This window comes from Silurus aristotelis, assembly GCF_946808225.1.
Source record: "Silurus aristotelis genome assembly, chromosome: 23".
NCBI lineage: Eukaryota > Metazoa > Chordata > Actinopteri > Siluriformes > Siluridae > Silurus > Silurus aristotelis.
This window is the reverse complement of record NC_139596.1, coordinates 767,132-789,631: the sequence shown is the minus strand read 5'-3', so window position 1 is coordinate 789,631 and position 22,500 is coordinate 767,132. Positions and strand designations below refer to the sequence as shown.

At 36.6% G+C, this 22,500-nt stretch overlaps 1 protein-coding gene and 1 long non-coding RNA gene across 2 annotated transcripts in view; one reads left to right on the top strand and one right to left on the bottom strand.

The window, feature by feature from the left end:
* Positions 1 to 22,500, top strand: part of LOC310718388 — a 70,612-nt gene that overhangs the window by 7,689 nt on the left and 40,423 nt on the right. The gene's annotated exons all lie outside the window — the stretch shown is intronic.
* ier3 (immediate early response 3) lies at positions 7,559 to 8,783 on the bottom strand. The gene has a single exon (XM_083526719.1). The coding sequence runs from the start codon at positions 8,701 to 8,703 to the stop codon at positions 8,119 to 8,121; it is 585 nt and encodes a 194-aa protein (XP_083382845.1). The 5' UTR covers positions 8,704 to 8,783; the 3' UTR covers positions 7,559 to 8,118.

Sequence of the window (22,500 nt, the reverse complement as noted above, 5' to 3'; positions counted from 1 at the left end):
CAATAAAATGCAGCACAGTCGCCTAACACCTTCTCACTTCACACTCACATAACCCTGAGAACACATGGTCATCTCACACCTTCTCACCTCACACTCACATAACCCTGAGAACACATGGTCATCTCACACCTTCTCACCTCACACTCACAAGACCCTGAGAACACATGGTCATCTCACACCTTCTCACCTCACACTCACAAGACCCTGAGAACACATGGTCATCTCACACCTTCTCACTTCACACTCACATAACCCTGAGAACACATGGTCATCTCACACCTTCTCACCTCACACTCACAAGACCCTGAGAACACATGGTCATCTCACACCTTCTCACCTCACACTCACATAACCCTGAGAACACATGGTCATCTCACACCTTCTCACTTCACACTCACATAACCCTGAGAACACATGGTCATCTCACACCTTCTCACCTCACACTCACAAGACCCTGAGAACACATGGTCATCTCACACCTTCTCACCTCACACTCACATAACCCTGAGAACACATGGTCATCTCACACCTTCTCACCTCACACTCACAAGACCCTGAGAACACATGGTCATCTCACACCTTCTCACCTCACACTCACATGACCCTGAGAACACATGGTCATCTCACACCTTCTCACCTCACACTCACATAACCCTGAGAACACATGGTCATCTCACACCTTCTCACCTCACACTCACAAGACCCTGAGAACACATGGTCATCTCACACCTTCTCACCTCACACTCACATAACCCTGAGAACACATGGTCGTCTCACACCTTCTCACCTCACACTCACATAACCCTGAGAACACATGGTCATCTCACACCTTCTCACCTCACACTCACATAACCCTGAGAACACATGGTCATCTCACACCTTCTCACCTCACACTCACAAGACCCTGAGAACACATGGTCATCTCACACCTTCTCACCTCACACTCACATAACCCTAAGAACACATGGTCATCTCACACCTTCTCACCTCACACTCACATAACCCTGAGAACACATGGTCATCTCACACCTCCTCACCTCACACTCACATGACCCTGAGAACACATGGTCATCTCACACCTTCTCACCTCACACTCACAAGACCCTGAGAACACATGGTCATCTCACACCTTCTCACCTCACACTCACATAACCCTAAGAACACATGGTCATCTCACACCTTCTCACCTCACACTCACATAACCCTGAGAACACATGGTCATCTCACACCTCCTCACCTCACACTCACATGACCCTGAGAACACATGGTCATCTCACACCTTCTCACCTCACACTCACAAGACCCTGAGAACACATGGTCATCTCACACCTCCTCACCTCACACTCACATGACCCTGAGAACACATGGTCATCTCACACCTTCTCACCTCACACTCACAAGACCCTGAGAACACATGGTCATCTCACACCTTCTCACCTCACACTCACATGACCCTGAGAACACATGGTCATCTCACACCTTCTCACCTCACACTCACAAGACCCTGAGAACACATGGTCATCTCACACCTTCTCACCTCACACTCACAAGACCCTGAGAACACATGGTCATCTCACACCTCCTCACCTTCTCACCTCACACTCACAAGACCCTGAGAACACATGGTCATCTCACACCTTCTCACCTCACACTCACATGACCCTGAGAACACATGGTCATCTCACACCTTCTCACCTCACACTCACATGACCCTGAGAACACATGGACAGTAAGCCCTCATTGAAGCATTGTGATGGGAGCATCAGGGAGCATCTGGAGGTGCTGTTCTGCAGACCAATGCTGCAGCATTACACAACATCTCCACACGAACAGGGAGAAGAAGCAGGACACGTTCAAGGACGAATACATCTGGGCAGAATACAGATGTTTCTTCAGGACAATGAAACACACAGCTACATGAAGTGAACAGCTCACCTGAAGGATGAGGACATGTCAACTTTTCACCAGGAAATGAAACAGAACTGCACACTCAGATACTGTAATAAACAACATCGGTTGTTCCAACATGCGGAAGTGTGTGTGTGTGTGTGTGTGTGTGTGTGCGTGTGTGTGTGTGTGGTAATGCTTTCCTTCTCTCTTTTTACAAGTATAATTTTACGAAAGACTAGAAAATTCTTTCACCTTTTCAAGTAGTCTTCCTACGCCTGACTGCTACACACCTTTGTGTGTGTGTGTGTGTGTGTGTGTGTGTGTGTGTGTGTGTGTGTGTGTGTTCATGCTTTCCTTCTCTCTTTTTACAAGTATAATTTTACGAAAGACTAGAAAATTCTTTCACCTTTTCAAGTAGTCTTCCTACGCCTGACTGCTACACACCTGTGTGTGTGTGTGTGTGTGTGTGTGGGTGTGTGTATGGGTGTGTGTTGAAGTAAAAAGGTTCACCTCCACCCCTAATCTTTTGTTCCTTTGTTAATGATAAGATAAAGATTTGTGCACCATAACCGAAACTGTGTCTGTGTATATGTGTGTTTGTGTGTGTGTGTGTGTGTGTGTGTGTGTGTGTGTGTGTGTGTGTGATAAACCAGACACAAGCTCCTAATTACCAGGTGCATCTACAGGAGTCAAAGACAAAGCTGTGTGTTTGTGGAGGATTCTTCGGGACAAGAGAACACTGACTCACACAAACTGCTTCATTACTGAACACGTCACCTCTCACTCATCATGTCACCATGGTGACCACCTCCGCACTGCCCAACCCTACAGTGGCATAAGCTTTCATAAGCATTAACTGCTCTGTGTGTTTCTTAGTACACACGTACACACATTCACACACACACACACACACACACACACACACACACACACACACACACACACACACACACACACACACACACACACATATAAACACTCACACACACACACACACACACACACACACACACACACACACACACACACACATATAAACACTCACACACACACACACACACACACACACACACACACACACACACACACACACACACATATAAACACTCACACACACACACACACACACACACACACACACACACACACACCTATCGATCACACTACTTCACTTTCACACTCGTCAATCACTCTCACAACTTCACTCACACACACACACACACACACACACACACACACACACACACACACACACACACACACACACACACACACACACCTGTGAATCACACTCCTTCCTTTTTTTCAGAGACTCCTTCCATAAAAGCAAAATAATTGTCTCCTTACTGCTTTTGCCGTGGTACCAGTTGTGCCTCTGAACAAACCGTTACCATAGAAATGAAAACAGTATCAAAGCTGCTGTTATATTAAATGAATCATCTGATGGTTGTTACGTTGTACAGTTTACATCACACATGAGTGTCAGTAACACATTAAGCCCGGCCTCTAAAAACCTATGCCCGGGTCATAGCGTTCTCCCACAATGCAGCTCGGAGACATAAACGAGCACGCAGAGACAAGTACTAGCACTCAGAAACTTGTAGAAGCACTCAGAGACATATACAAGCATTCAAAGACATGTAGGAGCACTCAAAGACATATACAAACACTCAGAGACATATACAAACACTCAGAGACATGTAGGAGCACTCAGAGACATGTAGGAGCACTCAAAGACATATACAAACACTCAGAGACATATACAAACACTCAGAGACATATACAAACACTCAGAGACACATACAAGCACTCAGAGACATGTAGGAGCACCCAAAAACATATACAAGCACTCAGAAACATATACAAGCACTCAGAGACATGTAGGAGCACTCAGAGACATATACAAACACTCAGAGACATGTAGGAGCACTCAAAGACATATACAAACACTCAGAGACATAAACAAACACTCAGAGACATATACAAACACTCAGAGACACATACAAGCACTCAGAGACATATACAAGCACTCAGAGACATGTAGGAGCACTCAGAGACATGTAGGAGCACTCAGAGACATGTAGGAGCACTCAGAAACATGTAGAAGCACTCAGAGACATGTAGGAGCACTCAGAGACATATACAAGCACTTAGAGACATATACAAACACCCAGAGACATGTGAGAGCACTCAGAGGCATGTAGAAGCACTCAGATACATGTAGGAGCACTCAGAGACATATACAAACACTCAGAGACATATACAAACACTCAGAGACATGTAGGAGCACTCAGAGACATGTAGGAGCACTCAGGGACATATACAAGCACTCAGAGACATATACAAACACTCAGAGACATATACAAACCCTCAGAGACACATACAAACACTCAGAGACATATACAAACACTCAGAGACATGTAGGAGCACTCAGAGACACGTAGAAGCACTCAGAGACATATACAAACACTCAGAGACATGAAGGAGCACTCAGAGACACGTAGAAGCACTCAAAAACATGTAGGAGCACTCAGAGACATATACAAGCACTCAGAGACATGTAGGAGCACTCAGAGACATGTAGGAGCACTCAGAGACACATACAAGCACTCAGAGACATATACAAACACTCAGAGACATGTAGGAGCACTCAGAGACTTGTAGGAGCACTCAGAGACACATACAAGCACTCAGAGACATATACAAACACTCAGAGACATGTAGGAGCACTCAGAGACTTGTAGGAGCACTCAGAGACACATACAAGCACTCAGAGACATATACAAACACTCAGAGACATGTAGAAGCACTCAGAGACATGTAGGAGCACTCAGAGACATATACAAGCACTCAGAGACATATACAAACACTCAGAGACATGTAGGAGCACTCAGAGACATATATAAACCCTCAGAGACATAAACAAACACCCAGGGACATATACGAACACTCAGAGACATATACAAACACTCAGAGACATGTAGGAGCACTCAGAGACACATAGAAGCACTCAGAGACATGTAGGAGCACTCAGAGACATATACAAGCACTCAGAGACATGTAGGAGCACTCAGAGACATTTAGAAGCACTCAGAGACATGTAGGAGCACTCAGAGACACATACAAGCACTCAGAGACATATACAAACACTTAGAGACATGTAGGAGCACTCAGAGACATGTAGAAGCACTCAGAGACATGTAGAAGCACTCAGAGACATATACAAGCACTCAGAGACATATAGGGGCACTCAGGGACATATACAAGCACTCAGAGACATATACAAACACTCAGATACATGTAGGAGCACTCAGAGACATATATAAACACTTAGAGACATGTAGGAGCACTCAGAGACATATACAAACACTCTGAGACATGTGGAAGCACTCAGAGACAAGTATGAGCACTCAGAGACAGATACAAGCACTCAGAGACAAGTGGGAGCACTCAAAGACATTTACAAGCACTCAGAGACATGTAGGGGCATTTAGAGACATATACAAGCATTTAGAGACATATACAAACACTCAGAGTCATTTAGGAGCACTCAGAGAGATATATAAATACTCAGAGATATATACAAACACTTAGAGACATGTAGGAGCACTCAGAGACATGTAGGAGCACTCAGAGACATGTACAAGCAGAGACAAAAACTCTGAGATGGAATGGTGTAGATTGGAATGTTATATATTCTCCTCATCTATGGACTTTAGTTTTAAATGATTCCAAGCTTCAGGTACACAAATCTGTCGACGCAGCATGTGTACACGTGTGTGTGTGTGTGTGTGTGTGTGTGTGTGTGTGTGTGTGTGTGTACAGGATTACATGCCGCTACAGGCTTGACACACCTCATTAGGAAGAACCTTCCTAGTCTTTTATCCCAGTCTCCTGTTATGTGAGACCAGACCGATCCGGAGTTTTCTAAAGCTGTATTACTCACACTTTGGGAATAGGTGTTCGTGTGTGTGTGTGTGTGTGTGTGTGTGTGTGTGTGTGTGTGTGTGTGTGTGTGTGTGTGTGTGTGTGTGTGTGTGTGTGTGAGGGAAAGAGAGAGAAAGAGAGAGAAAGAGAGAAAAGGAGATTATAAGACCCAAGGCTGCATGCATCGAGAATCAGGAAGTGTTTGTTGGGAATATTGAATCTGTGTGTGTGTGTGTGTGTGTGTGTGTGTGTGTGTGTGTGTGTGTGTGTAACAGGAAGTGTAACTGGGAGATTCCAGGCTGAGTGTTGCTTAATGGCCAGCTTTTTCTGACCGGACCCTTACACAACACGCTTTGTGTAATATCCGGGAGGAAGTGGGTTGTGTCTATTACCATGAGCAGGGGTAAAAATATGCTGTGGTGACAGTGTGTGATGTAAACCGGTTTGACACCATGTGACCTCAGTGGTGTATTTTAGGACCGTTCCAGGTGACGCTTACAGGGAATTCGCTAAAGGAGTGGGTAGAGATGGTAATGAAAGTCAAATAACTGTTTCACCAATCAGCAGGATCCTGGAGTTCTCTTGAGCAAACACACACACACACACACACACACACACACATGGTTCATGATATGTGAAATTATGAAGCATCTCTATATCGGTAGCTCTGCCCTGAGATTGTCCTCGTCCTATTGGTGGATTATTGACGAGCATCGTAGCAGCGCTCACACACATTTCTCATACTCTGTTCACAACAAATCCCTGATTTCTGATGGTACCTGATCATGATGTCATCATCTCTCATCTTCTCATCAACATCTTGATATAAAATGTGTACAGAGACTATTAAAGAACGATCAGACAGGAAGCAACAGAGATCGCTGTTGAGTGTTATCATAGTCAGGACAGCTAGCATGCTAGGCTAATTGAGGCACGCCACCATAAGACACTGATTAGTGCATTATTTATTTTATTCTGTGTGTGTTAGCTAGGAGAGCGGTTATATTTAGCTTCTGTGAGACGCCGCAGAGGCCACGCCCACATGCCACAAGCCTTTTGACGTCTGAGCGACTTGTCGTCTGTTCATGTGGACGTGGTGGGGATCACACCCCAGGTCCACATCCTGTTCCTTCAGATTACTGAGCGACGTGATGACCTCCTGTGTCATTTACTCTTCTAAAACACATGGAGACGTGGCTGAGTTTTCTCTCTCACACACACACACACACACACACACACCTTCCTCACCTTGTTAATCTGAGCTCTGCACATAATCTCAGCGTAACACTCTTGTGCATGAAAGAAACAGAGACACTGGAGTGTGAAGCGTTTATGATGGGAATGAAACACATATATGTGATGTCCAGGTTTCTCCTCCTCCTGACCTTCAGAGGTCACTGTATTCTCATTACACACTTCTCATGGAAATGTCCTGCATCATCTCTGATAGCTTCCTAACTGATCTGCGGTGTTCTCAGGGGTCAAAGATCAGCAGTGTAATATAAAGACATGTACTAGAGTCTCAGATAAAACATCTCACAGGTCTCAGGAAGTGGAACCTCCGCCTTATCATGAAGTTTAACCAAATTCCTGTCAGCTCATGCAAGCAGGAACTTGATAACAGATCAAAAATACAGACATGCTGGCACCTGTGTGCAAGTGTGTGTGTGTAAGTGTGTGTGAGATCTTTGCTTTTTGTTCTGGTGTTATTTAGTGTAAAAAAGCCGAAGCGACACACAACTACATAACCTTCATGTTTATTTTACACAGAAACACAAAATAAATTAACTTCAAATATTAAATAAATATCACAAAATAAATAATTACATTTTCAGTTTCTCTTCATCAGACTCAAACATCTGGTTCAAACAGTTCAAGTGCTTTTGCTCGGACTGACGTGGATCTTCATCATCGTCATCGCCAGCAATGTCATCACACGGTACGCTGACATGTTTAAATAATAAATAAATATAAAACATAACACTTCAAGTAAACAACAACTTCAAGTTTCGTCCGTCATAAGTGTAGAGAACATCAGTTCCTGCACAGGAAAAAAGTGCCGATTTCACCTCTTCATTTCTTCTCAGTAATTCAGTACTGATGAATTACTTCATGAACGATGCAGGTGTTGATGCAGATGTGCGCAGATGTGCTCAGAGCCCAGCTGAGGTGAACACATGTTTGTCTGAACACCTGTTCACCTCTCTGTCTCTGTTTGTCCCTGAGGACTGTCAGGTCCTCCATCAGTGCTTCATGAATAGATGGATAGATGGATGGGTAGATGGATGGATAGATGGATGTTCACTGCTCAGAGCCCAGCGTGTGGTACACAGCAGGATACAGGAAGGCCACCACATAAGGATTGTTCCTCTGCTGAAGACGGTGCTGTTGAGGTTCACGGGGTTCTGATTCTGTCTCCTCCACGCTGCACGTTGTGTTCATCCACGGCAGAGGGTCTCTGGAGCAGCTTGCCATGCGCCAGGCGGTCTCCTCGGCCGAGCGGAAGTTCAGGAAGAGCGACGAGGACGCAGGAGCTCCGTCAGCGGGCAGGTCCCCGGTGAGAGGGGAGGAGAGTGCAGCCTGCTCCGGCATGTCGAGCTCGTCGTCTCGCTCGGTGTAAATCTGCGCCAGCAGCACCAGACACAGCGCCAGCAGCCAGCGCTTAGCAGGGCTCTTCTCCGCAGGAGGCAGGTATTTGCGCACTTTGGCCGGGTACATGACCCGCATCACTCTGCGCCGCGGCTGGGGAGGCTGTCTGTGCTGGAGCAGGTTCTGGTTCGGGTCCTGGTCGAAAGTAAACACTTCGGGCTCGGTGTTTCGCAGCACCGGTCTGTAGGAGCTGGGAGTCGGGTAGGTGAAGCTCATGGTGGTAGATCTGGTGTACATGGTGGATCTCAGAGTCTCTGTGTGTCTCTGTGTCTCTGATCACCCGGTCTGCTGGTGTGTCTCACTCGAGCTCCAGAGACACGGATTATATAGCAGCCTGACGCCACGCCCCCTTTTCCACAATTCCGGATTTCTCAACTCAGAGAAGTCCGCGGTGATTTTTTTAATCTGGAACTAAACTGTTATTCTTCTGAAGGAGGAATCAGTGTTTCATTACTGACATTTCATCATTTATCACTGATTATTCATCTCGACCGTGTGCTACTTTCTGCAGGCTTCAGTCCAAACTTCTGCTCATACTGAGCTAAAAATAGTTCATTTACCACATTCCACATTCACACACATGATCATGCCACATTCCACATTTACACACATGAACATTCCACATGAATATTCACACACATTCACACACATAAGCTGTTTATTCACTGTATAGTAACTTTTACTTATTCTATGAACACTAAAGTATAGATTAGAACAAAACCTCAAACCTACTTCAGTCATGTTTCAAATCCCAAACTATACTATACTACACTATACTGCACTAAACCAAACTATACTATACTACACTATACTGCACTAAACCAAACTATACTATACTACACTATACTGCACTAAACCAAACTATACTATACTACACTATACTGCACTAAACCAAACTATACTATACTACACTATACCAAACTATACTATACTACACTATACTGCACTAAACCAAACTATACTATACTACACTATACTGCACTAAACCAAACTATACTATACTACACTATACCAAACTATACTATACTACACTATACTACACTAAACCAAACTATACTATACTACACTATACTGCACTAAACCAAACTATACTATACTACACTATACCAAACTATACTATACTACACTATACTGCACTAAACCAAACTATACTATACTACACTATACTGCACTAAACCAAACTATGCTATACTACACTAAACCAAACTATACTATACTACACTATACTGCACTAAACCAAACTATACTATACTACACTATACTGCACTAAACCAAACTATACTATACTACACTATACCAAACTATACTATACTACACTATACTGCACTAAACCAAACTATACTATACTACACTATACCAAACTATACTATACTACACTATACTGCACTAAACCAAACTATACTATACTACACTATACTGCACTATACCAAACTATACTATACTACACTATACTGCACTAAACCAAACTATACTATACTACACTATACTGCACTAAACCAAACTATACTATACTACACTATACCAAACTATACTATACTACACTATACTGCACTAAACCAAACTATACTATACTACACTATACCAAACTATACTATACTACACTATACTGCACTAAACCAAACTATACTATACTACACTATACTGCACTATACCAAACTATACTATACTACACTATACTGCACTAAACCAAACTATACTATACTACACTATACTGCACTAAACCAAACTATACTATACTACACTATACCAAACTATACTATACTACACTATACTGCACTAAACCAAACTATACTATACTACACTATACCAAACTATACTATACTACACTATACTGCACTAAACCAAACTATACTATACTACACTATACTGCACTAAACCAAACTATACTATACTACACTATACTGCACTAAACCAAACTATACTATACTACACTATACTGCACTAAACCAAACTATACTATACTACACTATACTGCACTAAACCAAACTATGCTATACTACACTATACCAAACTATACTATACTACACTATACTGCACTAAACCAAACTATACTATACTACACTATACTGCACTAAACCAAACTATATTATACTACACTATACTGCACTAAACCAAACTATACTATACTACACTATACCAAACTATACTATACTACACTATACTGCACTAAACCAAACTATACTATACTACACTATACCAAACTATACTATACTACACTATACTGCACTAAACCAAACTATACTATACTACACTATACTGCACTATACCAAACTATACTATACTACACTATACTGCACTAAACCAAACTATACTATACTACACTATACTGCACTAAACCAAACTATACTATACTACACTATACTGCACTAAACCAAACTATACTATACCACACTATACCAAACTATACTATACTACACTATACTGCACTAAACCAAACTATACTATACTACACTATACCAAACTATACTATACTACACTATACTGCACTAAACCAAACTATACTATACTACACTATACTGCACTAAACCAAACTATACTATACTACACTATACCAAACTATACCAGACTATACTATACTACACTATATTGCACTATACCAAACTATACTATACTACACTATACCAAACTATACTATACTACACTATACCAAACTATACTATACTACACTATACTGCACTAAACCAAACTATACTATACTGCACTAAACCAAACTATACTATACTACACTATACTGCACTAAACCAAACTATACTATACTACACTATACTGCACTAAACCAAACTATACTATACTACACTATACTACACTAAACCAAACTATACTATACTACACTATACTACACTATACTGCACTAAACCAAACTATACTATACTACACTATACTGCACTAAACCAAACTATACTATACTACACTATACTGCACTAAACCAAACTATACTATACTACACTATACTGCACTAAACCAAACTATACTATACTACACTATACTGCACTAAACCAAACTATACTATACTACACTATACTGCACTAAACCAAACTATACTATACTACACTATACCAAACTATACCAAACTATACTATACTACACTATACTGCACTAAACCAAACTATACTATACTACACTATACCAAACTATACCAAACTATACTATACTACACTATACTGCACTAAACCAAACTATACTATACTACACTATACCAAACTATACCAAACTATACTATACTACACTATACTGCACTAAACCAAACTATACTATACTACACTATACTGCACTAAACCAAACTATACTATACTACACTATACTGCACTAAACCAAACTATACTATACTACACTATACCAAACTATACCAAACTATACTATACTACACTATACCAAACTATACTATACTACACTATACTGCACTAAACCAAACTATACTATACTACACTATACCAAACTATACCAAACTATACTATACTACACTATACTGCACTAAACCAAACTATACTATACTACACTATACCAAACTATACCAAACTATACTATACTACACTATACTGCACTAAACCGAACTATACTATACTACACTATACTGCACTAAACCAAACTATACTATACTACACTATACCAAACTATACTATACTACACTATACTACACTAAACCAAACTATACTATACTACACTATACTGCACTAAACCAAACTATACTATACTACACTATACCAAACTATACTATACTACACTATACTGCACTAAACCAAACTATACTATACTACACTATACCAAACTATACTATACTACACTATACTGCACTAAACCAAACTATACTATACTACACTATACTGCACTAAACCAAACTATACTATACTACACTATACCAAACTATACTATACTACACTATACTACACTAAACCAAACTATACTATACTACACTATACTGCACTAAACCAAACTATACTGTACTACACTATACCAAACTATACTATACTACACTATACTGCACTAAACCAAACTATACTATACTACACTATACTGCACTAAACCAAACTATGCTATACTACACTAAACCAAACTATACTATACTACACTATACTGCACTAAACCAAACTATACTATACTACACTATACTGCACTAAACCAAACTATACTATACTACACTATACTGCACTAAACCAAACTATACTATACTACACTATACCAAACTATACTATACTACACTATACTGCACTAAACCAAACTATACTATACTACACTATACCAAACTATACTATACTACACTATACTGCACTAAACCAAACTATACTATACTACACTATACTGCACTATACCAAACTATACTATACTACACTATACTGCACTAAACCAAACTATACTATACTACACTATACTGCACTAAACCAAACTATACTATACTACACTATACTGCACTAAACCAAACTATACTATACTACACTATACCAAACTATACTATACTACACTATACTGCACTAAACCAAACTATACTATACTACACTATACCAAACTATACTATACTACACTATACTGCACTAAACCAAACTATACTATACTACACTATACTGCACTATACCAAACTATACTATACTACACTATACTGCACTAAACCAAACTATACTATACTACACTATACTGCACTAAACCAAACTATACTATACTACACTATACTGCACTAAACCAAACTATACTATACTACACTATACTGCACTAAACCAAACTATACTATACTACACTATACTGCACTAAACCAAACTATACTATACTACACTATACTGCACTAAACCAAACTATGCTATACTACACTATACCAAACTATACTATACTACACTATACTGCACTAAACCAAACTATACTATACTACACTATACTGCACTAAACCAAACTATATTATACTACACTATACTGCACTAAACCAAACTATACTATACTACACTATACCAAACTATACTATACTACACTATACTGCACTAAACCAAACTATACTATACTACACTATACCAAACTATACTATACTACACTATACTGCACTAAACCAAACTATACTATACTACACTATACTGCACTATACCAAACTATACTATTCTACACTATACTGCACTAAACCAAACTATACTATACTACACTATACTGCACTAAACCAAACTATACTATACTACACTATACTGCACTAAACCAAACTATACTATACCACACTATACCAAACTATACTATACTACACTATACTGCACTAAACCAAACTATACTATACTACACTATACCAAACTATACTATACTACACTATACTGCACTAAACCAAACTATACTATACTACACTATACTGCACTAAACCAAACTATACTATACTACACTATACCAAACTATACCAGACTATACTATACTACACTATATTGCACTATACCAAACTATACTATACTACACTATACCAAACTATACTATACTACACTATACCAAACTATACTATACTACACTATACTGCACTAAACCAAACTATACTATACTGCACTAAACCAAACTATACTATACTACACTATACTGCACTAAACCAAACTATACTATACTACACTATACTGCACTAAACCAAACTATACTATACTACACTATACTACACTAAACCAAACTATACTATACTACACTATACTACACTATACTGCACTAAACCAAACTATACTATACTACACTATACTGCACTAAACCAAACTATACTATACTACACTATACTGCACTAAACCAAACTATACTATACTACACTATACTGCACTAAACCAAACTATACTATACTACACTATACTGCACTAAACCAAACTATACTATACTACACTATACTGCACTAAACCAAACTATACTATACTACACTATACTGCACTAAACCAAACTATACTATACTACACTATACCAAACTATACCAAACTATACTATACTACACTATACTGCACTAAACCAAACTATACTATACTACACTATACCAAACTATACCAAACTATACTATACTACACTATACTGCACTAAACCAAACTATACTATACTACACTATACCAAACTATACCAAACTATACTATACTACACTATACTGCACTAAACCAAACTATACTATACTACACTATACTGCACTAAACCAAACTATACTATACTACACTATACTGCACTAAACCAAACTATACTATACTACACTATACCAAACTATACCAAACTATACTATACTACACTATACCAAACTATACTATACTACACTATACTGCACTAAACCAAACTATACTATACTACACTATACCAAACTATACCAAACTATACTATACTACACTATACTGCACTAAACCAAACTATACTATACTACACTATACCAAACTATACCAAACTATACTATACTACACTATACTGCACTAAACCGAACTATACTATACTACACTATACTGCACTAAACCAAACTATACTATACTACACTATACCAAACTATACTATACTACACTATACTGCACTAAACCAAACTATACTATACTACACTATACCAAACTATACTATACTACACTATACTGCACTAAACCAAACTATTCTATACTACACTATACCAAACTATACCAAACTATACTATACTACACTATACTGCACTAAACCAAACTATACTATACTACACTATACTGCACTAAAACAAACTATACCATACTACACTATACTACACTATACCAAACTATACTATACTACACTATACTGCACTATACCAAACTATACTATACTACACTATACCAAACTATACTATACTACACTATACTACACTATACCAAACTATACTATACTACACTATACTACACTATACCAAACTATACTATACTACACTATGCTGCACTATACCAAACTATACTATACTACACTATACCAAACTATACTATACTACACTATACCAAACTATACTATACTACACTATACCAAACTATACTATACTACACTATACTGCACTAAACCAAACTATGCTATACTACACTATACCAAACTATACTATACTACACTATACTGCACTAAACCAAACTATACTATACTACACTATACTGCACTAAACCAAACTATACTATACTACACTATACTGCACTAAACCAAACTATACTATACTACACTATACCAAACTATACTATACTACACTATACTGCACTAAACCAAACTATACTATACTACACTATACCAAACTATACTATACTACACTATACTGCACTAAACCAAACTATACTATACTACACTATACTGCACTATACCAAACTATACTATACTACACTATACTGCACTAAACCAAACTATACTATACTACACTATACTGCACTAAACCAAACTATACTATACCACACTATACCAAACTATACTATACTACACTATACTGCACTAAACCAAACTATACTATACTACACTATACCAAACTATACTATACTACACTATACTGCACTAAACCAAACTATACTATACTACACTATACTGCACTAAACCAAACTATACTATACTACACTATACCAAACTATACCAGACTATACTATACTACACTATATTGCACTATACCAAACTATACTATACTACACTATACCAAACTATACTATACTACACTATACCAAACTATACTATACTACACTATACTGCACTAAACCAAACTATACTATACTGCACTAAACCAAACTATACTATACTACACTATACTGCACTAAACCAAACTATACTATACTACACTATACTGCACTAAACCAAACTATACTATACTACACTATACTACACTAAACCAAACTATACTATACTACACTATACTACACTATACTGCACTAAACCAAACTATACTATACTACACTATACTGCACTAAACCAAACTATACTATACTACACTATACTGCACTAAACCAAACTATACTATACTACACTATACTGCACTAAACCAAACTATACTATACTACACTATACTGCACTAAACCAAACTATACTATACTACACTATACTGCACTAAACCAAACTATACTATACTACACTATACCAAACTATACCAAACTATACTATACTACACTATACTGCACTAAACCAAACTATACTATACTACACTATACCAAACTATACCAAACTATACTATACTACACTATACTGCACTAAACCAAACTATACTATACTACACTATACCAAACTATACCAAACTATACTATACTACACTATACTGCACTAAACCAAACTATACTATACTACACTATACTGCACTAAACCAAACTATACTATACTACACTATACTGCACTAAACCAAACTATACTATACTACACTATACCAAACTATACCAAACTATACTATACTACACTATACCAAACTATACTATACTACACTATACTGCACTAAACCAAACTATACTATACTACACTATACCAAACTATACCAAACTATACTATACTACACTATACTGCACTAAACCAAACTATACTATACTACACTATACCAAACTATACCAAACTATACTATACTACACTATACTGCACTAAACCGAACTATACTATACTACACTATACTGCACTAAACCAAACTATACTATACTACACTATACCAAACTATACTATACTACACTATACTGCACTAAACCAAACTATACTATACTACACTATACCAAACTATACTATACTACACTATACTGCACTAAACCAAACTATTCTATACTACACTATACCAAACTATACCAAACTATACTATACTACACTATACTGCACTAAACCAAACTATACTATACTACACTATACTGCACTAAAACAAACTATACCATACTACACTATACTACACTATACCAAACTATACTATACTACACTATACTGCACTATACCAAACTATACTATACTACACTATACCAAACTATACTATACTACACTATACTACACTATACCAAACTATACTATACTACACTATACTACACTATACCAAACTATACTATACTACACTATGCTGCACTATACCAAACTATACTATACTACACTATACCAAACTATACTATACTACACTATACTACACTATACCAAAGTATACTATACTACACTATACTACACTATACCAAACTATACTATACTACACTATACCAAACTATACTATACTACACTATACTGCACTAAACCAAACTATACTATACTACACTATACCAAACTATACTATACTACACTATACTGCACTAAACCAAACTATACTATACTACACTATACCAAACTATACTATACTACACTATACTGCACTAAACCAAACTATACTATACTACACTATACTGCACTAAACCAAACTATACTATACTACACTATACCAAACTATACCAAACTATACTATACTACACTATATTGCACTATACCAAACTATACTATACTACACTATACCAAACTATACTATACTACACTATACCAAACTATACTATACTACACTATACTGCACTAAACCAAACTATTCTATACTGCACTAAACCAAACTATACTATACTACACTATACTGCACTAAACCAAACTATACTATACTACACTATACTGCACTAAACCAAACTATACTATACTACACTATACTACACTAAACCAAACTATACTATACTACACTATACTACACTATACTGCACTAAACCAAACTATACTATACTACACTATACTGCACTAAACCAAACTATACTATACTACACTATACTGCACTAAACCAAACTATACTATACTACACTATACTGCACTAAACCAAACTATACTATACTACACTATACTGCACTAAACCAAACTATACTATACTACACTATACTGCACTAAACCAAACTATACTATACTACACTATACCAAACTATACCAAACTATACTATACTACACTATACTGCACTAAACCAAACTATACTATACTACACTATACTACACTATACCAAACTATACTATACTACACTATACTACACTATACCAAACTATACTATACTACGCTACACTGTACTATACTATACTGAACTATACTATACTATACTAAACTACACTATACTACACTATAATATACCATATATCGCTACACTATAATACAATATACTATACTACACTTTACCACACTATACTATACCAAACTATACTATACTATGCTACACTGTACTATACTATACTGAACTACACTATACTACACGATACTATACCATATATCGCTACACTATAATACAATATACTATACTACACTTTACCACACTATACTATACCAAACTATACTATACTACGCTACACTGTACTATACTATACTGAACTACACTATACTACACTATACTATACTGAACTACACTATACTACACTATAATATACCATATATCGCTACACTTTAATACAATATACTATACTTTACTACACTTTACCACACTATACCAAACTATACTATACTACGCTACACTGTACTATACTATACTATACTGAACTACACTATACTACACTATACTATACCATACTACACTATACTATACCATATATCGCTACACTATAACACAATATAGTATACTATACTATACTATACTATACTACACTTTACCACACTGTACTACACTGTACTACACTATACTACACTATACTACACTATACCACACTGTACTGCACAATACTACACTGTACTACACTATACCACACTGTACTACACTATACCACACTGTACTACCCCATACTACACTGTACTACACTATACCACACTGTACTACACTATACCACACTGTACTACACTGTACTACACTATACCACACTGTACTACACTATACTGCACTATACCACACTGTACTACACTATACCACACTGTACTACACTATACTGCACTATACCACACTGTACTACACTATACCACACTGTACCACACTGTACTACACTACACTACACTACACCATACCACACTACACTATACTATACCACACTGTACTACACTATATACAATATACAATATAATACTAAACTATACTATACTATATCACACTATACTATACCATACTAAGCATTTCACTGCATGTTGTACCCTGTATGTATGTGACAAATAAAATTTGATTTGATTTGATTTGATTTGATACTATACGATACTATAATACAATATACAATACAATACAATACTATACTATATCACACTATACTATACTATACTATACCATATTACACTATACTATACCATATATCGCTACACTATATACATATACAATACTATAACAAACTATGCTATACTATACTGTACTACACTATACTATTCTATACATTGCTAGACTATACCACTCAATACAATACAATTGTATATTATACTATATATCGCTACACTGGAATCAAATATGCAATAAATACTATACCACACTATGCTGTACTATACTGTACTGTACTATACAATACTATACTATAACACACTATACTATACTATACTATACTATACTATACTAAACTATACTATACTATACCATATATCGCTACACTATAATACACAATATACAAATACAATACAATACTATACTATACTATTCTATACATTGCTAGACTATACCACTCAATACAATACAATTGTATATTATACTATATATCGCTACACTGGAATCAAATATGCAATAAATACTATACCACACTATGCTGTACTATACTGTACTGTACTATACAATACTATACTATAACACACTATACTATACTATACTATACTATACTATACTAAACTATACTATACTATACCATATATCGCTACACTATAATACACAATATACAAATACAATACAATACTATACCAAAATATACTATACTATACTATACTATACTATACTATACTATACTATACTATACTATAGGACACTACACTACACTACACTATACTATGCTATACTATAACACACTATACTATACTATACTACACTATACCACACTGTACTACACTATACTACACTGTACTACACTACACTACACCATACCACACTACACTATACTATACCACACTGTACTACACTATATATAATATACAATATAATACTAAACTATACTATACTATATCACACTATACTATACCATACTAAGCATTTCACTGCATGTCGTACCCTGTATGTATGTGACAAATAAAATTTGATTTAATTTAATACTATACAATACTATAATACAATATACAATACAATACTATACTATATCACACTATACTATACTATACTATATTATACCATTCTACACTATACTATACCATATATCGCTACACTATATACATATACAATACTATACCATACTATGCTATACTATACTGTACTACACTATACTATTCTATACATTGCTGGACTATACCACTCAATACAATACAATTGTATACTATACTATATATCGCTACACTGGAATCCAATATGCAATAAATACTATACTATATCACACTATGCTATACTATACTGTACTATACTGTACTGTACTATACTGTACTATACTGTACTGTACTATACAATACTATACTATAACACACTATACTATACTACACTATACTATACTATACTACACTATACTATAACACACTATACTACACTATACTATACTAAATTATAACACACTATACTCTAATATACTATACTACACTATACTATACTATACTATACTAAATTATAACACACTATACTCTAATATACTATACTACACTACACTATACTATACTATACTAAATTATAACACACTATACTCTAATATACTATACTACACTATACTATACTACACTATACTATACTATACAATACTAAATTATAACACACTATACTCTAATATACTATACTACACTATACTATACTACACTATGCTATACTATACTAAATCATAAAACACTATACTTTAATATACTATACTACACTATACTACACTATACTACACTACACTATACTATACTATACAATACTAAATTATAACACACTATACTCCAATATACTATATTACACTATACTACACTATACTATACTATTCAATACTAAATTACAACACACTATACTCTAATATACTATACTACACTATACTACACTATACAATACTATACCATATAATGCTACACTATAATACACAATATTCAAATACAATACAATACTATACTATAACACACTCTACTCTACTCTACTGCACTATACTATACTATACTTTACTATACTATACTATACTATACTATACTGTACTATACTATACCACACTCTACTCTACTCTACTCTACTCTAACTATACTATAATATTCATTGCTACACTATACTACACAATACAATTCTACGCTATTTGCACCAAAGCTTCAGGGCTAACACACCTGACATGTTTGTGCATTTTGGACTAAAATAAATTAAATTAATTATGAGATTCCTGACTGACACCTTATAAGGATCTTAAACTAAACAGTGAGTAATGAGGAAGTCTGTTATTGCTCACGGAGCTGCAGGTGTTTCTAAATACAGCCGTGATGAAATGCTGGGTTTTATCCTCGTTATTAATATACAAAGGCCTGCTTTTAAACAGCACACACACACACACACACTCACACACACACACACACACACACACACACACACACACACACACACACACACACACACACACACACAGTGTAGAGAGCCAGTGTGAAGGATCTGATACATGCATGGTGTTAATCCTAACTAATGTTTATTTACTTCAACCTGATACATTGAAAAAAAAACATGTTGCTAAAATCCGCTAATGTCACTGCATTTAGCATGTTAGCATGTTACACATACCTCTACAAACCGCTAATTCTACAAATAAACACTGCCATTTCAATCATGACCTGAATTTGATCACGTACACGCAAAACCTGATCATTTCAAGTAATTCTGGACTTCAGGAAGTCCAGAATTTGGTGTCATTCTCATTAAGGTGATTCACAGCCTTAAAATCGCCTCATGATTTCTGTTAGTGAATTTGCTACATATTTCTTTAAAAGATGATGCTGACGGGCGGAATGACATCGAAACCCGATATTGTGAATCGTAGCCAAGGGCCTGTCATATTTATTTAAGAAATGACTTGAATGTTTGAGTTATGTGTCACCTTCATAACATACACTCACATGGTGTGCTCAGAGTGGTGTGGCGAGGTGGTTGACAAATGACT